Source organism: Ursus americanus, chromosome 6, assembly GCF_024610735.1.
Source record: "Ursus americanus isolate L20-20 chromosome 6, mUrsAme1.1.p, whole genome shotgun sequence".
NCBI lineage: Eukaryota > Metazoa > Chordata > Mammalia > Carnivora > Ursidae > Ursus > Ursus americanus.
The window spans coordinates 39,034,918-39,061,406 of record NC_142132.1 but is presented as its reverse complement, the minus strand read 5'-3'; the positions used below and the strand labels follow the sequence as shown (position 1 = coordinate 39,061,406).

Here is a 26,489-nt window from a genome sequence, read left to right as displayed (position 1 = left end):
ATTCATTTTTTTTAAAGATTTTATTTATTTATGTGACAGAGAGACAGCCAGCGAGAGAGGGAACACAGCAGGGGAGCGGGAGAGGAAGAAGCAGGCTCCCAGCGAAGGAGCCCAATGTGCGACTCGATCCCGGAATGCTGGGATCACGCCCTGAGCCGAAGGCAGACGCCCAATGACTGCGCCACCCAGGCGCCCCAAGTAATTCATTTTTTAATGAAAATTTTTTATAATTATACAATTGCATACAGTTGTAAGAAATATATCCCATGTAGCCTTCATCCAGTTTCCACGATGATAACATCTTGCAAAACTACAGTATAATGTCACAACCACAACTCCAACATTGTACTGTCCAAGAACATCTCCATCACAAGACTCCCCATGCTTTCTGCTTCTGGGACACGCACATCAGAACTGTGGGATCTATACGTATTCCATGTCTCTTTAAAGCATTCTTTTAAATACATCTTTGTTCATTGTTCTACATGTTTTGGAGAATTGCTTCACCTTATTTCCACATGTATAATTTCACATTTCAGCTGTGCCCATTCCGCTATTCAGAACATCCAGTGATGTTATTTTGGCAATATTTGGTATTTTCTAAATATCTGAATAGTTATTTTTTTTTAATTGTCTGTCATTGTTTCATAGTAGCAATATCCTCCTGGCCCTCTGAAGTTACTACAGTTCATGTAAAGCTTTTGTTTGGGCCATGAGCTCCATTTTACTTCCCAGCATTAGTTCTTATGTTTATAGAGTTTGGACCCCTCGTTTCATGAGGCTGGTTTTCCTCAGTTCAGTGATCCCAGCGGTTGGCCTTCATCAGCCTGTGTCTAGCCTTTCTACGCTGAGAGTGAGGAAGGGACAATGCGTGTTACAGGCAGGACACCCCAACCATCCGCCTCCGGAGCATGAAGGCTCCCTGCTCAGCCCAACTGCGCTGGCCACAGCCCAACTTCAGGGAGAGAGCCCAGGCCACGGGATCTCTGTGGAGATCATCTATCACATGATATGGGAAGAGCTTATTTCCCAAGGGAAGCAGTGTGGTCACGGACAGAAGTCAAGTCCACTTGCTAAGTGACCCTGGGCAAATAACTTCATGTGAACCTCAATTTTTTCATCTATAAGAGAGCATATCCCCAGTATGCAAAGCCAAGGTGAAGGTTAAACAGTATTTAGTAACACATGCAAAATGCCCAGCAGAGGGCCCAGGACACAACGGACACATGATAAAGACAGCTGTAATTATTTATACTCATGTCACTTAGCTGCTGTGGTGTGATTCAAAGCATACCCCAATAAGCTGTTTTTGAGGCTGACGGAACACACTGTTCTCCAACTTTAGGCTGATGGTTCCTTTAGGTTGCCCCACCCCAACCCTGTGGTCTGTATTTCTAGGTCTGCCCCATGGGCGATTCACCTCTCCCAGTTCTCCTATAGGACTCTTCTTCCTTGAAATACCACCTCCTCCAGGAAGCCTTCCTTGACTCCCACAACCCTCTGCACTTACCTCCAACGTAACTCTTTTACCCAGGCCCCAGTGTCTAGCACAGAGAAAGTACTCTAAGAAGCGATAAATGAATAAACGCTTTGCAGAAAGCAAAACATCCTTCCTCCGCTGCAGCTTCCCCAGCATCTCTGTGGGGAAGCAAAACCAACGAAACGCTAAGAGTGGACATGCCAACAGATTTTGCAAACATTGCAAACAAAAGAAAATCTGTTTGATGGAGGCAGATATTTTACCCTCTACAAGTTTAGTTTTCTTCTTCCACCCCATTTCCTACCCTCTCTCAACCATACGCCTCCTCCCCAATTCTACAACATGAAATGAAAACAGAAAACCTCTCTTAAGCATTTTTTATTTCTCTTGTTATTTGGTTTTCAACTTTGGTACACATGAGCTGCGGCTATATTTCACACAGAAGCTGACATACCTCATTATGACACGCCCCATGAAACAGAGCACATATAACTCACCTGGCACGGTTTTGCTTCGCCTGGTTGTTATTGCTGAAATCTTTATTTCTAAGAGCACAAAAGGGAATATTCCTTGAATCTACAGATGAACAAGGACAGGGTAAGCAGCAGCCAGATCTGCCAGGATGGAGAGAGGGACCAAAGACATGGGTTCCCGCATGGCTGTCCGCAGAGACATGAACAGCGCAGATGGAGAAGCCAAACAAAAATTTCAGAAAGACCAGGGCCAGTGGGGAAACACTCCCGAACGACAGCCCATCTATCAGGCCCCTCTGGCTTGCTCGGTCCTAATAGATTCTGACATAAACACGATGGCCCAAGGTGGCCTAAGACTGCAGCCAGCAGTGCCTACTCTTTGGCCTTAATCACTTAGGTGAGTATTGTTTTCTCCTGGAGCTCTAGACAGCCCCTCTCCTGGGCAGGACCACCATCCATCCCACCACTTGCCAGCCCCCATGACCCCAGCCAGTCCCACATCAAGACCCAGCTGGGCCTTGCCAGCTCTAAAATGTCTTGCCCTCAAAGGCCTGGAGATTAAAGGCAGTATCCAGAAACTTCTTCAGAGAAACCAGGTGAGTGTTCCTATTTCCTGTGGCTGGTGCAGCTGCTGGGTCACGGCCAACGTACCTGGGGGAGAAGAGACAAGTCAAGGGGAGGTCTGGGCCTGGCCTAGCCACTGCCGAGGACTGCATCCGGTCTAATCCTGACCAGCACTCTGCTGTAGAGACGAAGAACCTAAGGCTCCCAGAGGCTAAGTGACTGGCCTAAGATCAAACGAGGTTCTCTCGTTCAGTTCTGGCTGGAGAACAAAAACAAAGGTTTACTCTCCACAAGGTGAACTGCCAGGGTCTCTGATCTGTCATCAACGGTCACAAAGCCCGCAAGGACTATGGGACCCATCCCCTCAATTTCCAATATGGTCCAGAGAAGGGCAGTGGCCAGTTCTGGCTCACACAGCCAATGGGGCAGGCAGAGCCAGGATGGGGCCTCAGGCCCCCAGAGTCCCTTGGGCCCAGAGGAGGTAAGGGGTAGGTGGCAGGCACCCACACCCAGCCTCGTACCATATGGGCCGCGCCCGGCTCAGGATGGTCATGAAGCGCGGGCTGATGTAGTCATAGTAGCCCATGTTCTTGTGCTCTTCCTGGCACCACACCAGCTCTGCGCCTGGGTACTTCTCTGCCTCTCGCTTGATCAAGTCGAAGGGGAATGGAGAGATCTGGGGAAGGCAGGGAGAAAGCAGAGTAGAGCCAGGGGAAGGGGGGTGTGCCCACGGCCAGCGCCTTAGAAGAGTGGCCTCGGCATCCCTTGTGAGGCCCAGGCCTGGCCCTGCCAGCTATGCTGCCCACAGCCAGGGGGCTGGCCATCTGCCCCGGTGCATTACCCCAACTTGGCAAGGGGCTAGGTGCACCTGTTCCAGCCGCGTGATGGCCACTTGCTCCTCCAGGCCCTGGCTGCTCCGCTCCTTCACCAGGTCATAGTACACCTTTCCGGTGCAGAAGATGAGCCGCCGGACCCGCTCAGAATCCTGTGCCGCAGCCCCGTCCTCAGGAATCACCCGCTGGAAGCTCGTCCCTGAAGATCCGACGGGACACGGCAGGGGCATTAGCTCCCAGAAGCACAACAACTCGGCCAGGACAGCTTGAGAACCAGGCCTGCATCCCTGTCACCCCCAGGCTCTTCCTGGCCACTGAGACTAACCCCAGGTTTGGAGCTGTGGCTGCACGGGGCACCTCTTGAGCCAAACCATGGAGCAGGGGACCGATGACACCCTGAGACATCACAGGGAGAAGGGTATAGACGGGCTGGAGCCAAGGGCACGGCCCTGGGAACATGAACATTTAAAGTGACAGGCTGTGGCGGGGGGGCACATATGATGGGGAGAGCCCCTGGAGGGGACAGAGAAGGTGGCATCAAGTCTCCATCCGATGGCTTCAATGTCTGTCCCAAACCTGCTCCCCATCCAGTCACGCTCACCTCCTGCCTGCACTTCAGCCACCGAATCACCAAGCTAGAAGGTGTGCAGTTGTCTGGGAGGCGGCCGCACATTCGTCCCTCCCTCCCTCAGCCCTGCAGCCAAGGCCCCGTCTCCCTGCACATTCTTCCTTCCTGGGCGCACACCACACACCAGGCACCAAGCCAAGCATGCAGCAGCGAACCTCTGAGGAAGCCACTCTAGTGTCCCCAAACTGCAGGTGAGGTAACTGGCTGCCAGTGCCCAGCAGAGAAAAGCTAGCGCCGGGTGCTCAGGCCTGGAGGTCCACAAGGCCGAGGCCGGAGCTCTGAACCGCCAGCTTAGTCACCTGCCAACACTTGAGGGGATGCCCAAACACATACGGGTGAAAAACACCTGTCCGTACTGCCGACTCCCTTCCTGGCCAGCACCTGCCACTCCCCCTACTACCCGGGACTGTTTTCCCACACGGCTCTGCTCTGCTGAGCCTCAGGGCCCCACCCTGGCCCCTCCCTGACCCTCCCCTGGATCACATCTCAATTCTAACACCTGGTCCTTCAGATGCTTTATCCGACCCTCAACTCCTAGGTAAAGGAGTCTGAAAGCTCCTGGAGCGGCACCGGGTCCCCAGGGCCAGCAATGTCTGTTTGTTCAGGAGTAAAAACAGCTGAATACATGCACGACACTCAGTGCCCTGCCATGCTAGGCAGACCTGCGCCAGGCCTCCCACCTCTCAGCGCCCCCAGCACAGCCAGGTGGGCCCGGCTCTTGGCCCAAGTGAGCCAAGCCGGACCATGTCAGCTGGCTACCACGCTAACCTCCCAGCCCGGCCACTGGCGGGGACAGAGCCAGGAGGTGCTACAGAGACATGGACGGAGGCGAGGACAAGAGTCCTAGGAGCCACCAGGCCCCCCATCGGCCACCTCCCCGGCACGCTTGGGCACTTACCGGATACCATCTGGTCGAAGCTGGACTTGGCCTCTGGGTGTCTCAGCAGAGATTTGGGTGTGAAGATGATCAGCTGGAAGGGAAACACGTGCCCAGCTGCCGGCGGCCCCAGCGGCCAGAGCTCCCGCCCCTGGCCCCGCACTGCCGTGGCGCTGAGCAGGGCGGCAGCTCACCGGCTTACGGAAGGGCAGCAGGACCTGGCGGCGCAGCACGTGGAAATAGTTGGCTGGTGTGGAGCAGTTGACGACGATCCAGTTGCAGTCATAGAGCTGGCTCACTTCGAAGTCCTCTGTGAACACCTGGGGGGCCAGGGTACGGCTGGGAGGTGGCCCACCTGTGGCGCCCATGCCCTGGCCTGGCCCTGGGGGAGGGAGTGCAGCACTTACGGGGTAGGCGTCGGAGTCATCATTGCTCATCTGCAGGAACCTCTCCGGCCTTGCTGAGGAGTGCTCTGGGCCCTGAAAGCAAGTGCCACATGGCACAGACTGGCACCCTGCTCCTCGCTGCCCCTGCTGCCGGCACGGTAAGTGTCACACAGGACAGACACCTGCTCTGCCAGGACCCAGGGCACAGGGGAAAGTCTGGGTGGCTTCTTAGAGGAGGTGCCCTCTCTCTCTGGAGCCCAAACCACAGTAAAGAACCAGGAATGTGGGAGAAGAGTGGAGAGGATGTCTTCAGAGGAAGGTCTGGTCAGAGCCAGCACATGTGAACATGTGGGCCAGGAAGAACAGGTAAAAAGGCCAAGGTGAGATGCTTTTTCCAGAATGTTCTGGAATTGGCAGTTGCCATTTACTGAGTACCTGCTGTGTGTCAGGTACAGTTCTATGGACCCCATACACATTATTCACAAATCTTGAAAGCAGCCCCGTGGTGTAGATATGTTTCCTCACTTTACAGATGAAGGTAAGTGGCAAAGAGATTAAGAAACAACCCCATGGTCACTCAGCCACGAGGGGCAGATTCGAAGCCATGACCGACTCCTACTCCTGCCCTCGCCCATGTGGGCTGCTCTGCTCCAGGACAGCAGCAAGACACCACCACACGGACCTCCAAGGTGGCTTCCCATGGGACGAGGGTGACCTGTCCCACAACCCCAATGACCCAGCGCCACAGGCACCCATCAGGCTGCCCCACCCTCCCCACCCAGCCTGGCTCAAGCTCCACCCTGTGCCTTTCCAGCTGCATGCCCTGGGGCAGGTCCCTCCACTTCTTTCCTCAAGCGTGACATGGGAAACAGGACTGACCGCCCCGTGCAGCTGTAAGAACTCCACAGGACGACACAGGGCGCGGAAATGCTCAGCACCGCGAATCCTGGCTCTGACACGAGTGATCAGCCCCTGACTAGGTGACCAGTCCAAGCGGGACAGGCCCTCAGGGACGTGCACAGCAGCCCAACCATCCAGGGTGGGGAAGGCCTTGCCCCAGGTCACAGAGCCAGGATAGAGGCCGCGCACCCCGCTCCTTGCTGCCCCTGCAGCCAGCACGGCCCCACTCATCCCCTACCTGGTCGGGCTGCACACCCACCAAGGTGTCTTGAGGGCTCTGCTCCCCCCTCTCCCTCCCCAGTGGCCTGCACACCCCCCGTCTTCCCTCTGTGCCACCGCTCGGGAGAAGACCAGAGGACAGGCAGCACTACCCAGCATTACGTTCGGGTCCCAGCTTCTAGCTAGGTGACTTCGGGCAAGCCACTCTACTTCTCAGCCTCAGTTTCCTTCATCTGGAAAGTGGGAACAAGAGCTACTTCATTAATACGTTGTCAGGACTGGGAGAGTCCATAGAGAGGGTGTGAAACAGCGCCTGGCCCAGAGCAAACCCTCCGCCGTGCCGGCTACTTCTATCGCTAGTGACAGCAGCAGCACAGACGTAGGCAGGCCCCACCCAGAGCAGACCCATGTGTTCCCGGGGCCTGGAGGGAAAACACCCCCAACCCTGCAAGCAGCCAGGGGTCCACCCCCCCTCTCCCAGGTGCCCCAGAGCCTTTCGGGCCCCCGGCCACCACGTGGCCCTCACCATGCCCTCCATGCCATGGGGCAGCAGCAGTACGATGCCATTGTGCCGCACCCACTTGGCCTGGCCAGTGCTGATGAACTGGTCAATGATGCACTGGGCCGTGTTGTGGAAGTCACCGAACTGAGCCTCCCAGAGGACCAGGGCATTGGGGCTGGCCATGGCATAGCCCAACTCAAAGCCTAAACAGAAGACACAGAGAGGCCACCGCACACTGTCACCAAGTGGCAGTGGCTCCGGTCAAGCCCAGCCCTTGTTCATACACTCTCCCTGCCTCCACCCATCCTTCCCAGCAGGCCAGTAAAAGCCAGCAGACTCCTTGGGGCTCAAAGGCCAGAATCTTCCTTCCTGGCAGCTGACAATATGCCCAGAGATGCCACCCTCAGCCCCAACCTCACGTATGGCCAGGTTTAGCCTTATCTAGACCTGAAGCCAAGTCCAAAGATACCCTGGGGAGGCAGCAGGAGTCATCTGCCAAGAGGAATCCCCCAAAATATGTACAGTGCCACAGAGGGGAAGGGATGGGGTGGGGGGCTGCTCTCTGCAGGGTTCCTGCTTCTGGGAGGAGGCAGTAAGGGAGGAAGCAGGCCAGCTAAAGGTCAAGCCAAGGAAGAAAGAGTACAGGGGACACAGTCCTGGGAGCCCAGAGCCTAGGGAGGGGCTCTTGAGATAGAGCTGCTAGGTGGTCATGGTCAAAACAATAAACATAGGACAGCATGGGGTGCAAGACCCTCTCTGGTCCCCAGGCATCGCAGGGCCTGCCTGACCTGCAGGCAGAGTTCTGACCCACCCAGGACTCCATACTCTGAGAGGGAGCTGTTGCACACAGTGTAGGGGGCCTGGTCAGGCCAAAGGTGGTTCATGGGGACACACGTCCTCCGGTCAACTTCCTGGTCATGGAGAACGTGGTGCCGGTGACTGGAGAGAGACAGATGGGGAAGGGATGGAGGGCAGGTGGATTACCACCTGTTCACCCAGAGCGGGTGGACCAGGCAGCAGGAGGCAGGCAAGCCTCTGTCACTGTGCCAGGAAACCTGACAGAATGCCAGAGGACAGCGACACCAAGAAGTCCCTGGGAAGCCAGAGCAATCTGGTCTCTCCTCCAGGTAGCCTCCCTTCCCAGTGGTAATCCCACGGGGTCAGAGAGGTGGCCAAGCAGCCCTCTGATGACTTGACCCAAGAGCAAGGGCTGGAGAGGCTGATGGGGCTACCTGTGATTACCCCAGCCACATAAGGCCTCCCCAGACATGGTCCAGGAAAAGGAGGAAGAGCCAGCTCCACTCCAGAGCTCTTGGGCTGATTCTGGGAGACCCCAGGCACAGATAAGCTCTCAGCAATCCTGTGGGGTCGACGAGGACAAGGCTAATGCCCACGGGGCCCCAGCGCCCAGAGACCACTCTCCCCCCCTCACCTGAACGTGCCCCTCTCCACATCCTGCCCGCTAAGCCGCACATGGATGCCCTCCTTGAGCAAGGAGCCGAAGGCCATGTACTCTGCCAGTGCCCAGTCCACCGTCCGTGTCTTGGTCATGTCCGCACGGCCCCGCAGGATTCGAGAGAGGCCTGCAGGAATGAACAGCCAGCCTGAGAGATGCAGGGGCTTGGCCACCCCAGCCGGGGGGTGTATATGTACTCAGTGTACACCGTCCCACAGAGCAGGGCCTTGGCAGATCACAGGGAACCCAATGCCAGGCAGCCCTCCTCTGGCACCCCCACTCCATGAGCAGGCCTGGGCCCACCATCCCCCCACCACCAACGTCCCTCCCTTCGGGAAGAAGGAACAAGCATCACTAAGTGAGCATCTGCCACATGCAGACACTGTGTGCACTGAGTCAGGAACATTCCTCATAGGTCACCTGCCACAGAATGGTGCTGACTGTGCCCACTCCCCAGATGAGGAGACTGAGGCTCAGAAGAGGAAATTAATTCACGCATGACCACACCACTATAGAGATGTTTGGATTTGAGCCCAGGCACCCAGCCCAAGCGGGGCTCCTGTGGCCCTACACCTGTACAGGCCCCATGTGACGTGCACACCGAGCAGGCACCCCAAGACGCGTGGGCCACCTTGCACATGGTGGAAGAATCCCACAGGCCGGGCAGGGGGTATGCAGGCACCCCACGCCACCCCGGGGGCCCTCCAGGCTGCCCAGCCAAGACGCACAGCCAGCACCCACCTACTAGCCTAGGTTCACCAGGAGCGGCAGGCTCGCCCGCTCTCATCCATCCAGACCACCAGTAGCCCCAGCACTCCTGCCCATCCCCACATTCCAGACCCAAGCAGTCCCTCCACGGAAGCCCCTGCTTCCCTGCTCTCCTTCTGTTCGACCCACAGACAACCCCAGCGAAGGCACTGGGAAAATCCAAGGTGCCCAACATAAGCCTCGGTCACTGGCACCCAGCAGGGAGCATGGCTTCCCCACCTGCCCGCCCTGAGTCCTCTCACTGTGGTATGAGGGCACACCTCTCACTACTATCGTGGGCACCTCACAAGAGTGCCAGAGAGGCTCCAAGAGCTCAGCTGACCTGCCAACCACCAAGCGGGGACACAAACCAGGCCCCCCGACCCTGAGCGCCATCTCCCATGGGACACACGCTGGAGCCTGCACAGTAGCCTCACCGGTGTGGATCTGGAAGTCCTCCACGGGCACGGAGCTGGCCACTTCTCCAATGTGGGTCAGGACGTCCTCGGGAATGCCTGTGGCTGTGCACGTCATGCTCTTGGGCTCCCCGTCCACATTGAAGAAGCCTGAGAGGGCAGAGACTCTGTGTGCTTTTGGGTGGTGGTCAGGCCTCAGATCCCCTGGTCAGCCTGCCTTCCCAGGACTCAGGGGCCCACCTCTTCCTTAATCCCACCTGCACTCAAACCCTGACCCACCCTCAGGACCTGTGAGGGCTGACAGCCACAGCTCCAGCTCCTACACCAACCCATCATCTTCCCCTGGGCCCCTGTGGGGGCTGCTCCCTGGGCCCAGAGTCACAGCCATCTAGCTGCACCCCACGGAGGCTCTCTGAGCACCCTCCCCCAGGCTCTCTCCACTTTGGCATGCACCTGCTTTGGCTCAGCCCTCCCTTCCCAGCAAACAGCTGGTTGCATATGCTCCCAGGGCAATGCCATCTCTCCTGTATCCCGACCCATCCCCACCTGCAGGAATCAGCCCCCCCAGCCTCAGGAGTCTCAGGGATGGAGCCCACAGCCTCTGGGTTGGGCCATGACCGCTCTCACCCAGGACCACCGCAGTCCGGGTCCCAGGCCCCGGTGAATCACTCTCAGCCACACACCACTCACTCACAGGGCCAGGGGGAACTCACCAGGCCAGGGGGAGTCCAGCCAGTGCTTTATATGCAGGATCTTTTTATCCTTGGACCTGCCATATGCCTCCTCACAGATCCGGTCATATTTGGCGATTTCTTCCTGAAATCAGGGTGAATGCAAGGATTAAGGCAGTGATGGGCTGGATAGCCAGAGGCTGGATCAACCTGGACTCTAAGCCCTGGTCCCCTACACCACATTCTAGAACGATCTGTCTGCTGGCCTGCAGGGACCCTGTGGCCAGGGGCTAAAGTCTCAGAGCTCAGGGGGATCCCTCCTGCTCAGCAAGGGACTTGGAGGAGGCTCAGAAAAAGACTCACAGTGCTTGCTCTCAGAGCTCTCTCAAAGCAGGAGGACCAATGGATCCATAGATAACTGTGGGGACAAACCCAGCTCAGGGCTGCCTCCTGCAGGAAGCCTTCCTGGACTCCTGCCTGAGGCTGAGCTTCCCCCACATGGCAACATTCACTGTCCCACCAGGCTGTAAATGTCTTTGGTTCTCTGTCTCCCTGACAACTAGGGGCTGTTGGGGACAAAGACCATATTGGCTACTTCTTGAAATCACTGCCAACACCAGCAACTACTCCAGGATCCCGGCTCTGCCGGAGGCTTATCTCAGGCGTCCATCAGCCTGCCTGCCCACCTCGAACTCTTGCAGGGTGACTGTGCCCTCAGCAATGAGCTTGTCTGCGTACTTCTTCAGCACAGGCACCTGTCTGTGGATCTGCTTGTACATGAGCGGCTGCGTGAACATGGGCTCGTCCATCTCATTGTGGCCACGCCGGCGGTAACAGACCTGCAAGGACAGCGTGCAGAGGGGCTCAGTCCCTGCCCCCGGGCCGTGCAGACCTAGTCACTGCACGACAGGGGGTGGGGCAGCTGGCAGGACACACCCTTCCAGGCCCCTGAAAGCCCCCCACTACCACGTATCACGGAAAGCCCCACCTCCAAGCCTTTGCACAGACTCTCTCGGTGGCACTAAACCTTCCAGCCGGGAAGCACTCCCCGCCCTCACCGCCGAAGACACTGCAGACCTGGCCCGCTTGGCCACACACACCGCCTCCCCCCAACCCTGGTCTCAGCGCCAAACCCACCAAGTCCACCACAACATCTTTATTGAACGTGTTCCTCCACTCGGCTGCCACACTGCACACGTATATCACGGCCTCTGGGTCATCTGCGTTCACGTGGAAGATAGGCGCGTTGACCACACGGGCCACATCGGTGGGGTATGGCGAGGAGCGGGCCATGCGGGGGTCTGTGGTGAAGCCAATCTGCAGAAGCAGGAGGAATGGACAGCGCCTCTGGAGAGCGAGACAGGCACTGCCTGCCTGGGAGACCGGCGGGTCCAGAAAATGGGGGGGATCTCTGCCTCGAGGTTCGTTCGCTGTGATCAGGAGGTACACGGCACAGGAGGGGGGAGAATAAATGGCTCCTCGATCAGGCACAGCAGCAGGTCCTACGGCGATGGCAGCAACACCAAGGAAATCATGCCTGCTCTTTTTTCCTACATTTCCTACAGTGGAAGTAAGAGCGCAGGCCTGGCTAACTGCCAGTCCCATCAGCTTCTATGCGTGCAATGCTACGCCAGGTACTCAAATCCCCAAAGCCTCAGTTTCCTCATCTGTTAAAAGGGCTCATTAAATACTACCTCACAGGGTTATCCTGTGAAAATTAAATGACTTAATGCAAATAAAGCAATTATCCCAGGGCTTTATAGGCTCAGAAGAGCTATTAGTAAGCATAGCCGCCCGACGAGCAAAGGCCTGTGACAGTTGTGTTCTAAGACTGACTGGTTCCTAGAGAGCTAACAGTAGCATCTCGTTTCACGTCCAGCATCTGTGCTAGTTACGCCTGTATGCCTTCGTCCTTACAACGTTCTCCATGGTGTGTATATATATTTACATGTACACGTATAAAGACACACACCAATTTCATAGACCAGGCTGGGGAGAGCAGGGATCCTGCCTGAAGTCACACGCCGGGAAGTGGCAGAGCTTTGGGATTAAAACCAGGATCATCTCGGGGCACCTGGGTGGCTCAGTCGGTTAAGTGTCAGACTCTTCGTCTCAGCTCAGGTCAAGATCTCAGGTGAGACTGAGCCCTGCATAGGGCTCCGTGATCAGCGCAGAGTCTGCTTGTCCCTCTCCCTCTGCTCCTCCTCCCACTCACTCTCGTACGCACGCTCTCTCTCTCGAATAAATAAAATCTTAAACAAACAAAAAAACAAAACCACCAGGATCATCTCACACTTCCCCCGGAAGTGCTACCTGGAATTTAGGAATGGGGGACACTGCCGAGGCCCGCCAGGCAGCCCAGGTCCTCACCTGGTTGTTGACAACCACGTGCACAGTACCATTGGTGGTGTAAGAGGGCAGGTCACTCAGGTGGAAGGTCTCATACACCACACCTTGGCCAGCGAAGGCAGCATCCCCATGAACCAGGATGGACATGACCTGCAGGGCAGGATGTGAGCCAGGAGGAGCCTGAGCCTGTGCAGCCCAGCTCTGCGCCCTACAGTGCAAAGATCCAAGCCCTATTCCTCAGAGCCCAGTCCTCCTAGCCCACCCCTCACAGCCCACCCCTCACAGCCCAGTCCTCACAGCCCAGTCCTCCTAGCCCACCCCTCACAGCCCACCCCTCACAGCCCACCCCTCACAGCCCAGTCCTCCTAGCCCACCCCTCACAGCCCACCCTCACAGCCCAGTCCTCACAGCCCTCCCTCAGGACCCATGCCTCACAGCCCTCCCTCAGAACCCATCCCTCACAGCCCTCCCTCAGAACCCACCCCTCACAGCCCTCCCTCAGAACCCACCCCTCACAGCCCACCCTCAGAACCCATCCCTCACAGCCCACCCTCATAGCCCAACCTCACAGCCCTCCCTCAGAACCCACGCCTCACAGCCCAGTCCTCACAGCCCTCCCTCAGAACCCACGCCTCACAGCCCACCCTCAGAACCCATCCCTCACAGCCCACCCTCATAGCCCAACCTCACAGCCCTCCCTCAGAACCCACGCCCCACAGCCCAGTCCTCACAGCCCACCCCTCACAGCCCTCCCTCAGAACCCACCTCTCACAGCCCTCCCTCAGAACCCACCCCTCACAGCCCACCCTCAGAACCCACGCCTCACAGCCCACCCTCAGAACCCATCCCTCACAGCCCACCCTCATAGCCCAACCTCACAGCCCTCCCTCAGAACCCACGCCCCACAGCCCAGTCCTCACAGCCCACCCCTCACAGCCCTCCCTCAGAACCCACCTCTCACAGCCCTCCCTCAGAACCCATCCCTCACAGCCCTCCCTCAGAACCCATCCCTCACAGCCCCCCCTCAGAACCCATCCCTCACAGCCCACCCTCAGAACCCACGCCTCACAGCCCACCCTCAGAACCCATCCCTCACAGCCCTCCCTCAGAACCCACGCCTCACAGCCCTCCCTCAGAACCCATCCCTCACAGCCCACCTCAGAGCCCAACCTCACAGCCCACCCTCAGAGCCCAGTCCTCACAGCCCACCCCTCAGAGACTATTACTCTCTCAGAGTTCAGCCCTCAAAGCCCATTCCTCAGAGCCCCGCGCTCAGATGCAGCCCCTCAGGGCGCACCCCCTTAGATGAATTCACCTTCTTGCCCTGGGCATCCCCTCGGTAGAACTGCTCTGCCTTCGTCTTTCCCTGCACCACAGGGTCCACGGCTTCCAGGTGGGAAGGGTTGGCCACGAGGGACAAAGTGATATTTCTGTTGGTGACCCGGTTGATCCTCTCATGGTACATGCCGAGGTGATATTTGACGTCTCCAGAGCCCTGAAGGTTGAGGTGGGCGATGAGGAACCCAGCCCTCACATCGCAGACAGGCAGACAAGTAGACATGCAAGCCCACAGTGGGGCTGGGACATCCCTGGGATCCTGCTCCCTGGGAAGGCTGTGCTATTCCTGCCCCACACCCTCTTCTTGCCCTCCCACCCCTACACACTACCCCTCCTTGAGAAAGGCAGGCAAGTTCCCCTGCCTTGGCTCGGAATCCAGACAAGCTCCCTCTTCAGAGTCCCTCGACATTATCAACTACCGTCCTCAGCATTAATGACAGTGCAAGCAGAGAAACGAAGGTGCTGTTAAGAACAGCGGCGTGGCCTCTGGGCAAATACTGGAGCTGAACCCGTACCTAATCCCTTACACCAAAGAAACCAATAATGCATAGAAGACGGTGAAGCCATAGTATAACAGAGAAAAACAACATATATTTTATGATCTTGGAGTAGGGAAGGCCCTTCCAAACAACGTACAGACCTCAGAAGCCATAAAAAGTAAGGCAGCTAAAATTTAATAAATCTGCCGGGGTGGGGGGAAGCAAACCCACGCACCGTGTTGGGGGGAAAAATCAAGCTGAGAAAAACATAAGACAACTGCAGGCAAAGGGCTAACACCCTCAATATATGACATTTTCACAAATCAGTAAGTCAAAGCCGCAAATCCCGTAGAAAAACGAGCAAAAGCCATGAAGAGGAATTTAGAGAAAAGGAAATGTACATGGCTTAAAAATATGCAAAAAGATACTCGATTAACTTCATAACAAAGAAAGATGTTAAAATGCAATCATTTTTGCATCTGTCATATTGACAAAGACAGAAAGATTTGGCAGAGTAAGGGAGGACAAGGACCCGGGACCCTCACATGTGCTGGGGGTGGGCTCACTGGCATCCTCAAGCTCTCTGGGGGGAAGTTAGTCTGGCCACTGCATCTCTCAGACCCCATCTAACAAGGTACTCACACATGCGTGCAAGGAAACTCATTCAGCAGCTTAATGCCCTTCGACTGGGGGGCGTAACCCAGTGGCACGCTCAAAGCTCAGGGAGCGCCCGTGTGCCGCATGAAGCAGCGACAGCTCGTTCAGTGAAAACTGCGAGGTGCCGAGTGCTGTCACAAGCGGCTCCCCTGGCCTTTTACAAACAGGACTGTACCGGACAGATCTGTGTGTCTGGACCTGTGTGGAACACTTCTGGAAGTACACACCTTAACACAAACAAAAACTGGGCACAGAGGAGCCTCTGAAGAGCAGGCAAGGGGTCTCACGAGGGGAACTTATTCTCACCGCGTACACTTTTTTTAACAATGCTCATATTTCTTTTTTAATTAAAAAAAATAGTAAATACTTTTTTTATGACCAGGCTTCACACAGTTCACACACATCATCTCTTTGATTCCTCACAATGATCCTGGGGCAGGGGTTTTCATCCCCATTTTACAGAAGAACAAACTGAGGCCGGGAGAGATGAAGGGGCCTTTAGAGCGAGTGCTCTGATCTCTGATAAGCAAAACGAACAGCATGTTGGGGAGATTCTGGGCCGGAAGCGAGCAGATGTGGATTCTAGTCCTGCTCTGCCTAATGTACCAGACGACCTTGGAGCAGCCATTTACTGCGGTTCAGTTTACCAAACCAAGCACCTGCGCCGGGTGCTGGAGCTTCGGGGATGAGGTCCCTGCCCTCATCCTGCTACCAGCCTACAGAGGAAAACAGACACACATGTGTGCACAGGCTGGAGAAGGCCAGAAGACAGATGGTACTGAGCGGAAAAAGGGTACAGAGGAGGGAGTGATGGGCTTGCTGCCTCGAGGACCAGGACAGCCACCCAAAGGGGAGTCAGGCAGGGCTGTGAAAGAGGCAAAGAGCAGAGAAGACAGGAAGGCCATCTGTGCTCAGGCCCAGCGTGAGTGAAGGCATTAGGGCATGAGACGTGCTTAACATATGTGCAGACCAGGAACAGGGGTGTGAGCAGAGAAGTGGTTCCTCTGCTCCGCAATGGGCACAGGAAGCTGTTCCGGTCTCCCAAGGCTGTCCTGAGCAAACCAATGAGTGAAGAGACCCTTCTGGGCTGGTTGACAGGACCTTGTGTACAGAGTCAGGTCACGCAGCTAAAGTAAATGCCTTTAGGCCCTTCCCTGCACCTCTCCAGGCCTCAGTTTCCCTAGCTGAAAATAAGGAGGTTGGTCCAGATTACCTGAGGGCTTTCCCAGCTGCCAGAGATGATAGCACCCAGTCTAAAACACCTTCGTGACCTCACACAAACATACCCATTTTTCTCCCACTTTTCTGCAGATCCATCCATCTCCAGGTCTGCTTGAGCCTGGTCCAGCCCCTCCCTAGTCCACCTCCCAAATATCTGGGACCAGGGCTTGGCACCTACCTCATCTGCCGCCTCCAGCTTAGGGTCAAACTGGCAGAAGATCTGCTCCAGGTCCTTGCGGATCACGTTGGCCAGCACATTCAGCCTGCCCCTGGAGCCACAGGTGGTCAGACACAGGCCACCTCCCCCCACAGGCCCCAGCGTCCCCACACTCCTGCCCTCCGGGGCCTATCAGAATTACCATGGGGGTCAGGGGAACCCTCCCCGTACAGTCCAAGGGAGGCCAACCCTTACACCCTGTCTCAATCTACAAGGCAGGGGAGTGGTTCTAGCCGGCCAGCTCCCCCAGAAACCCCTGTACATCTCACTCAGACTCTGGAGGCCCTCATAAGCAGAAGCCACCCAGCCTCATGGAAGGATGCACATGCCTCCACTCCCCCACACGCCCCTACCTCCCTGCCCCCCATCTCCGCACCACCACCGCCCCAGAAGCTGAGCCTAACCCAGTACCTCAACCCCAATCTGCTAATGCATCACAGCTGCTCATACATGACTCCCGGCTCAGCCAGCAGTGTCTTGCAGCAGGACAGGGAAGAGGGGATTGGACTGATCCCAAGGTCAGGAGTTACCAGGGGACCTGTCCAGGGGAGCTGAGGTCTAAGGGTAGGGGTAGGAAAGCAGCCAGAGACCAGGGACTCTCTAGTCCAGCTTGGACTTCCCATCAGGATGCAGTTTATTCAGGGGTGGGCGCCAGGCTGATCAGGGCACAGGGGAAGACTCAGAACTCACCCCCCATAGCCCAGGCCTGCACACACCCTGGCCCAACATCCAGCTCCACATGGCCCTGTGACAGAAGGGCAGCCCTCTTCCAGGTGAGCCTCACCTATGTTCTGTGGGGGTAGAGCTATGAGGCCAAAGGAGCTAAATGAACAACCCTCAGCTCCTCTGGGCAAAGTCCTCCAGCCTTAAACCCTCCCCCCACCCCCAACTATGGCGGCCTGGCCTGGAACAGCCCTTTGGCTCCCAGAGCCCTCCTCAGGCTGGGAGCCTGCCCAGCACCACCATACAGTCCCAGAGCTGCCCCTGACTGCCCAGAGCCATCCTCCCCGAGATCCACTGAAGCCACGTGTGTGGGATCGCACAGCACTGGGCCAGCTCTGCCTGACCCTCTGACAAGACACTGGGCATTTCTGGGCCCCTCAGAGCAAGGAGCTGTGACAGACAACCCAGGCTCCTGGCAGGCCGGCCCACAGGATGGGGACCCTCTCACACTGCATCTGGATGCAGTCCGGGACTGGTTCACCCGTGAGCAGATGCAAACGGTCACAAGAAATGCTGGGGCTCTGCCTCCGAGACTGCTCAGCATGTCCTCTTACACCCCGTTCCACAGGGGCCCTGGCCACCCTGACTCTGTCCCCAGGCTGTATTCTTCACTAGTCTACAGGCTCCAGCTCAGAGGCTAGCACCCGGCTGCCAGGCCAGCCTTTCAAGTCCATCAAGGTCTCAGGGAAACTGCGGTCAGCTTGTAGCCGGGGGAAAAACCCTCAGCTCACCCCCAGAGATCCCCCCTCCAGGGGATGCCAATGAAGGCCACCTGCCCAGGCCCTACCCTCACTTCCCTGGGGCACGCCCCTCCACAGGAACCTCAAGAAGCAAGATACACCCCTTTTCTGAAATTTTGGCCCTCCTGGGGACGGTGGCAACATGGGGAGAGAGAAAGTAAGTCTGAGCAAACATGGTTAGTCCCCGCCTCCATGTGCCTTTGGCCAAGTGCCTAACTCTTCGTGATGAGCAGACCCTAGGGCTGGGGGACTGAGAACTTTCTAGGCCATCCTACCTCTACCCCCAGGTTCCACCCAAACCCCTGCTCTGATTTTCATCCTCTCCCTTCCACCTCATTCTGCTGGGCCCGGAGAATAGACAGGCTGTGGAGGAGCAGAAAGGGGGCCCACCTGTGTGGCATCCCAAGGATGACATTCTCGATCCCCATCTCACTGGACTTGTCGATGATGGTCTTGAGGGCGGGAATCATGACCTCACAGCCCTCCAGGCCAAATCGCTTCTCGGAGGACCACTTCCGGGCCAGGAAGTCTTCAAATCTGCATGGGGAGAGGAGAAGGGAGAGGATGGAGGGGCTGGGGCTCACAGGGGCTATTCATGAGGGCCAGAGCCAGATGCCCGGGACAGAGGAAGCTGCGAAGTCACCTCCCAGTGCGTAATCAGGACCTGCCACCAATATCCATCAACAATGAGCGTAGGTCAGAGGACCCAGCCTAACCAAAGACCTCTGCCTCACCCAAATCCAGTTATCACCCTCTCTCCCCCTCCCCCTGCTCCCAACCCAGCATCCTGCACACACACACACACACACAACACAAGGCTGCCTCTCCACACCCCAAAGACCCCTTCACCACTCAATTCATATTCCAGCCTGCGCCTCACCACCAGGGATCCATTCCGCACCCAGCAGCTGAGCCCCATGCTCGTCTCGGCCCCTGCGGCCCTGGTCTACCCAGCTTCGGATGGCCGGTGGGCAGAGCCAGGGGGAGTCCCACCTGCAGGGAGGCGCTGCTACACTCACTCCACGTGGGGACAGCTTTCTGTCCAAACATTCCCACGGCCACTTTCTGCCACTTCTGCCCCTGCCGTCATGTTCCCCTGGAGCCCGTCCCGGCCCACCGGCCGCCGTGCTGCTCCTACGGGCTTCCCCAAGGCCAGGGGATGAGGCCCATCCCGTCCTGACTCCCCCTGCCACTGATCCTAGTTTCTTGGCCAGGGCCTGGGACATCTCGTACAGCTCTGGAGCAGCCCCTCCAACCACTGCAGCCATCCAGGGTGGTGCTGAGGGCCTGACCTCATGGAGCGCACCAGCCGGGCCAGCAGGGTCCGCTTCTCCTCACTGGAGAACTGCATCACGCCGGGCGTCTCGAACTTCTGCCGGATCCACTGGCACTGCTCCACATCATTGATGAACATGAACTCCAGGCCGATGTGCTGGCAGTAGGTGCTCTGGGGGAACAGTAAGGATCGCACAAGGAGCCGGGAAGAGGGACAACGTCCTGAAAAGGCAGCACCCTCCTTCCCTCTCGCATGCTCCAGAGAGTGCCAGCAAGGGTTCCTGACACACCTGCCCGTGCTCACCTCCAGGCGCCGGATGATCTCCCGCAGAGACAGGGTATGTTCAGAACCCCCGATGAAGGTGGTCATGGGCAGCTGGAACTCCTTATCTAGGTCAGCCTCCCGCAGGTCATAGAAGGCTGAGGAGGCGCACACAGCCCAGGTAGCAGAGGGGAGGCGGGAGGGGTCAGGCCCAGGTGGGGCCCGGTAGTATCCCCAGACCTTCCAACAGTGTCCCCGGCACCCTCCCACCAGCTCTAGCCTAAAGCTCAAGGACTCTGTCTGCAGGGTCCAGGGAGGGTGAAAGTCAGAGCCCAGCCTGTACCGCAGGTGGGGGGGAAGGGGGGGGCCTCGGACAAGTCTCGAGCTTGCTGAGCACGGTGTGCCAGCTACGGAAGAAGGGGAGACAGCACAGTGAGGCAGATGGGCAAAGCTGAAAAGAAAGCCGCTAGGGCTGATGGCTGGTCCCCAGGCCTAGAGGCAAGTCAGCCCCAGAGCCCCTCACTGGGCCACAGGCACCAGCTGGCTCGGGTGCTGGCGGAGCAGCAGGAACGCTCACCCAATTTATCGATGGTTGTGATTAAGTCTGAGGGCACAAAGGAGTCCAGGTCTGCATCCAGAATGCCCAGGGGGTCCAGCTGGGCCACATGGTGGCCCCGGATCTGGGAGAAAGGGAAAAAGGTTAGGGCCAGGCTGGGACACAGATGGACAGACCCTCACCCAAAGCCACGTTCTGGGCACTGGCCCCTGACTTCCCACTTCCGAATCTCAACTTTCTACATAGCTCCAGCACGCAGCCAGTGCACAGTGCCGATGCCACGAGCACGAAGGTGGCAGGAGCTCAAATCCGTTTAGAAGCACAACATGCAGCTTACAAAAATAAGGATGCACACGTAAAAGGATTAGCTATAGTTGTATTGGCAGTCACAGAATTCTAGAAACTTCCCAAATGTCCATCAAGAGCAGGCTGGCATATGAATATGGGAAATCCACACAGGGAAGTACTATAGAACTGTTAAGAATAATTTAAAAAATTCCTATCTGCTGCAATGAGGTAATCTCCACAAAATACTGTTCAGTGAAAAAGCAAACTGTAGAAAAGTCTGTGTGGCAAACTCTCCATTATCTAAGAGGAGATTCAAGTAAATATAAATGCATATATTTGTATGTATACAAATAAATATATGCATTAGAAGAATATATCATAAAATAAGAAAAACTATTATCTGTGGAAAAAGGACAAAACAGGGTAGAATGCCAGGGCTAGAAGCTAGACTTTTAAGAATACATTTTGCTTTGAAGATTTGATTTTGGAATCTTGCAAATATTTTATACCACTATAAAACAAAATTAATTTTAAAAAATTAATATAGAACAAAACAAATGAATTCATGCATCCATTTGGTCATATAACTATGCAGTTGACTAACAGAATATCCCCAGAAGGCAAATAGAAAGAAAAAAAATATTATAAATTCATTTCTATTACCAATCAGTAGTGGTAGTATTAGAGTTATATTGGTTTTTTTTTAAGATTTTATTTATTTATTCGACAGAGATAGAGACAGCCAGCGAGAGAAGGAAGACAAGCAGGGGGAGTGGGAGAGGAAGAAGCAGGCTCATAGCAGAGGAGCCTGATGTGGGGCTCGATCCCATAACGCCCTAAGCTGAAGGCAGACACTTAACCGCTGTGCCACCCAGGCGCCCCTAGAGTTATATTGTAAAACTGCAGTGTGTAGACTGTGGGAAAATCAAGCAAGTCATTGTACTGATGTCTGTGGGAACCTCTACTTTGGGCATCTTTAAAAGAAGACAGTGACCTAAGATTAATGAGGACAAGAACAAACCCTACATCCTGTGTCTGAAGTATGTGGAAGGATCAATATAAACCCATAAATGTGTTATCTTTAAAAAACAGTATATTATTTCCTGGCTCTAAACACGGAAAGGTCCCGGAAGTCCCAACCAGACCATAGCAGGGACACTCCGGGCACTCCCTGAAGACCTGGCTGGTCCAGGGCTGGCCAGAAATGCACAAGACGCGCTCGGAGCCTCCTGTATACCAGAGAGCAAAGGGGTGCTTGAACACTGCTGGGGCAGGGAACAAGGACACATTCGGACAATGGGAAGGATGGGATCTACAACAGATTAAAACTCATCAAATAGGTTTAAATTCATACATTTATATCATACTAAAAGAAGAAAAACCTTCATGGACCATCTTTGGAGGATACCTCACACTTTTGAAAATCAGCCAATAAAAAGAAAAATCAAGCACTGATCCTGCCTTTCCCATACAATTTGTACCTCAGGATAAATGCGGTTAACAAAGTAAGTTTTTCCTGATGGAAGCATTTCACGTAATAAACAAAGGAAGGTAGAAATAGATTATCGCCCTTTTTACCACTCCTAATGAATTAATGTGTCCAGGAAATAATCATCCAAGCTGCTAACTGATGAAGTACCCATCACCACCAGGAAGCTGATTTTGAAACCAAAAAAATCAGATCTATATTGGATAAAGCTTCTAGATGTAATTACCAATTTACAGAAATTACACGGGACAAAGGGACAGATGAAGTGACACCATGGGGATGCAATCAGCAAAACCCAGACTCAGGAAAACTCTACAGCACAAACAACCTGGTTTCTTACACACACAGGAAGGAAGGAAGGAAGGAAGGAAGGAAGGAAGGAAGGAAGGGAGGAAGGGAAGGGAGGGAGGGAGGGAGGGGAGGGAGGAAGGAAGGGAGGAAGGAAGGGAGGAAGGAAGGGAGGGAGGAAGGAAGGAAGGAAGGAAGGAGCGAAGGAAGGAGGGAGGGAGGGAGGGAGGGAGGAAGGAAGGAAGGAAGGGAGGAAGGAAGGAAGGGGAACACATACACAAAACCACAGAGGAAGCTGTAGAGCACAAGAGACTTAAGAACCATATCAGCTTAGCACAACCTATGGCCTTGTTTGGATCCTGATTCATTCAAGCAGTAAAATCATAAGACAAACAGGCAAACGTGAATACCACCTGGATATCTGATGACCTTAAGGATTATTGTTAACATTTTTAGGTGCGACAGTGCTATCACGGCACATTTTTAAAGAGCTTTTGTCTACAGAAATAACGTGCTGAAATGTTCAACCCATGAAATGCTATGTCCGGGATTTGGTGCAAAATCATCGGCGGCCAGCAGGTGAGGGCCCGAGGTGGTAACAGATGAATCAAGACTGGCCCTCGACTAAAGGGGGTGGGATCTGCTACACAATTCTTCCAGCTCTTCTCTGTTTGAACATGTCCACAATAGTAAGTGTGGGGCTTTTCCACTACTGTGTGTAGAGGAGTCAAACAAGAGCGCTCGCTCCTCCAGGGCTGCAAGGAGCTGCGGCCCGCCTGGTAGGAACTCACCCACATCAGGCATGGCCTTTGGCAGATTTTTACCCTACAAAGCACAGTCACATGGCTGAACTCAGACACTACCCCCCTGGAAGGACTCTCCAGTGCTTCGTCTTGGCTAAAGAACAAAGAGCAGCTGAAGAGCTGGGAACTGAGCGGAGAGGACAAGGCCTTGAGGCAGCAGCATGAATGTTACCTTGTATTTAACGTGGAGTTTTATGTTCTTTGTTCTTGGTTTTCAAAGTAAATGGTTAGATCATTTTCTGAGTCTTTCAGCCAGCCAAGGAGAACAATTACTACTTTTTTTGTTTGCAGGTGGCCCACAATCCGTAGGTCCTCAGGCCAGCAGGGAAGGCCAGTCCTGCCCACTGGTGCACAGGAAGGGCAGCTGCCACCCCAAAGAGTGCCTCGTTCAGAGACAAGTCGTCGTTTCCATTTGCTAAGGCCTCCCCCTCCCCTGGCTCCTGCCGTGGCTTGCTGCTCCTTCCCATGGAATCTGCCAAGGGCCCCGGAATGCCCTAGCCCTTCCTTCTGGATGTCTGCCTGACAAGTTGCTCTTATGAAATACTTTCTGCCACTGATTCCCAGAGATATCCCAAATGATTATACTTGTTATGGAGGGAACACCCAGAGCAGCCCTCTAATTAGTCCTGTTCAGTCAAGACCAAGAATATGGAACCTCATCAAGAGGCTTTGTCAGAGCGGGGGCCCAGCCTGGGGACCCAGCAGGGGAGAGCCGAAGTCTCCAGAACAGAGCAGCTGGTAGAGAACGAGCTCTTTACTGAACTATCCGTTCATTCATTCTGTAAACCCTAATTAAGCACCTGCTGTATATCAGTCCCAGTCCTCTTGGAATGCTCAGTCAAGAAGAGAAAACAGACATTAACAAGGGTCAATCTACTCGATTTTCATCCGATCTTTACCGAAATTGATTACTAAGTACTCTTCTAGGTGCTTGGGGCATAGTGGTATGTGAGACAGACAGCACTCCATGAGAAAGACCACAAACAAAATACCAGGGTTTGGTGAGCAATGTGAACGTTACATGACGAGTAATGGGAAGAGAGAGAGCCACCCACCAGAGGACTCAGGGAAGGGCTCTCTGGAAATGACACTGGAGCTGAGCCAGTCCCCTTCCAACAGCACGTGGCCACACGCTAGAAGCCAGTCCCGCCTCCAAGCCTGGGCCCTCCCAGCCACTCACCTGGTAGGCCCGGATCAGGGACTGCACAGCTAGGTGGTCCTCTACCAGCTTGCTGGTCTCGGTCCGACTCGAGACTGCTGGCCTGCTCTCGGGGAACCGTGGCTGAGTCGGGTCACAGGCGCCTTCCTCACTGGCTTTTCGGAAGAAGCTGTCCCAGTACTGGGCAGAGGCAGAAGCAAGGAAACAGTCAAGTCAGGGCCTGGAAAGAGAGGGGGGTGGCCCTGCCTGGGGGCCCCAGGCGGTATTGGGTGTTCCTTCACCACTATAGCCCTTAGGACCTTCCCAGGACTCTGCCGAGACCTCTTACAACTAGCCCAGGGTCCCCCAACCCAAAGCCCAGATCTCTTCAGTTCCCAGCTTGGAAGGGTGTTGGGGGAAGACTCTAACTTGTGACCCAGAGGCCTCAGATGTGAAAGGGGCTTCTACCCTGGGGAAACATCCCCTCACACACTGTGGGTCGGCAAGAGGGCAATTTGGCAAGCATGCCCTCAACATCTTCAATGAATGTAACTTTTGAACCAGCAATTACATTTTAGTAATTCACTCCACAGATGTACTTATGCAGGTGTGCCTGGATATACATACAAAGATGTTCCCTACAGGACTGTTTCTAAAAGTGACAACGAAGAAAAATATCTAGCGGCACCTGGCTGGCTCAGTTGGTAGAGCATGGGACTCTTGATCTTGGGGTTGTAAGTTTGAACCCCACGTTGGGTATAGGGATTACTTTAAAAAATAAATAAATAAATAAATAAAATCTTTTGGGGCGCCTGGATGGCTCAGTCGTTAAGCGTCTGCCTTCAGCTCAGGGCGTGATCCCGGGGTCCTGGGATCAAGCCCCGCATCGGGCTCCCTGCTGGGAGCCTGCTTCTTCCTCTCCCACTCCCCCTGCTTGTGTTCCCCCTCTTGCTGGCTGTCTCTCTCTGTCAAATAAATAAATAAAATCTTTTTTTAAAAAAAATGAAGTATTTTAAAAAAATAATTAAAAAAATAAAAAATAAAAATAAAATCTTTTTAAAAAAACCTAAGTGGTGACCAATAGGAAACAGGTTAAACAAATGATGGTACATTTAGAGTCTAGAAGATTATACAGTCTTAAAAAAAAGAAGGGGCATTTATTACTATGGATCTAGAATATCCCCAAGATACGTGACTGCAAAGTGAACCACGCAGAAGAGGACGTGACTGCTACCGTTCTGTAGAAGCCAAAAGCAGACGTGCATAGGCACAAGCACCCCGTGTTCCAGCAGAACACAAGTGTTTTCTTCTCCACACCCCCATTCGAGAGAACCAGGCAGCACAAGCCCTCTGGAAAGCAATTTGGCAATGTCCGTCAAAATGATATACACAGAGCCTCTGTGACAACAATTCCACCTTGGGAATTGAGCCTGCAGATAGCGGCACGGACAAGATGACAAATGGACTAAGTGATGCCCTGTGGCACTGGTTGTGACAGCCGGGGACTGGAAATGGGCAAGAGGTCTGTCAGTGGGGACAAGTGTGGACGGAACACTACGCAGCTGGAAAAAGGAACAATGAGGCTCTTGACGCGCGGACATGGAAAACCCTGGAGATGTGTGCTAATACGCTAAGGAAGAGAGCCTGGAGACGCTGTTTTTGTGTAAAGGGGGGAACTGACTTATGTTTGCAATAAATGTACCTAAAGAAACTCTCTGAAAGGATACAGAACAAGCTACGAATGAACTGAGGGACACACAGGTGGGAGCTGAGCAGACAGGGGATCAACTGGGAGGGAGACTTTTTACTATGTAACCCCACACTTTTTGAGTCATGTTATCACTTTCCTCCAAGGGCGAGTGAAGAGGGGGGGAGAGCAGCTACACGTCTCACTCCTTGGCCTGTCATCTGATTTTTTTTTTTTTTTTTACCATCAGCAGGTATTTATCAGCTCGGTACCTATATGAACACTTCTGGCCCCGACTACACAACAAAGAGCCCGCTGGCAACAGCACAGCATGACCAAGGGGGCAGCGGCGGGTCTCAGACCAGGCGTGGCTGAGCAGGACAGGACCGTGGCTTCTCAGGCCAGACCACCACCTACCGGCGGTTCAGCAACAGGAAAGCAGCGGACTCTCCTCACCCAACACCAGGACAAGGCTTTTATAAACAGGGACGCTGGAGGAGCTGAGAGGCAAAGAAGCGTGCCCAAGAGCACACAGCAGGCAAGCCGCTTCTCCCCACGACGCCCTCCACAGCCCAGCTCCAGGAGCTTCCCTCCTGCATAGCAGGCAGGCAGGGGGTGCCGACCTTGTGCACGCTCTGGGGGTTTTCCAGCCAGGCGAAGTACATCTCCTCCATGTAACTGGAGCTGCCTCCACGTTTGCCACTTGGGAAGGTGGCCGGTGGCCCCGACGACCTGCTGCGCCAGTTGAACATCTGGATGTCATGTGGGGCCAGGAGCCTTGAGGCCTGCGCCCCAAGCCGGGAGGGCAACAGTCTCAGCTGACTCAT

At 54.9% G+C, this 26,489-nt stretch overlaps 1 protein-coding gene across 1 annotated transcript; it reads right to left on the bottom strand.

Moving 5' to 3' along the window:
• Nucleotides 1-1,842: 1,842 nt before the first annotated feature.
• OGDHL (oxoglutarate dehydrogenase L) lies at nt 1,843-26,489 on the bottom strand. The gene is made up of 22 exons (XM_045809945.2): nt 26,286-26,489; nt 24,018-24,176; nt 19,991-20,093; nt 19,456-19,571; nt 19,169-19,323; nt 18,267-18,413; nt 16,375-16,465; nt 13,817-13,996; nt 12,523-12,651; nt 11,290-11,469; nt 10,839-10,991; nt 10,195-10,297; nt 9,503-9,631; nt 8,295-8,445; nt 7,674-7,801; nt 6,887-7,065; nt 5,263-5,334; nt 5,050-5,175; nt 4,877-4,949; nt 3,386-3,549; nt 3,039-3,193; nt 1,843-2,604 (listed from the first exon to the last, which is right to left on the bottom strand). The coding sequence occupies exons 1-22, from the start codon at nt 26,487-26,489 to the stop codon at nt 2,481-2,483; spliced, it is 3,021 nt and encodes a 1,006-aa protein (XP_045665901.2). The 3' UTR covers nt 1,843-2,480.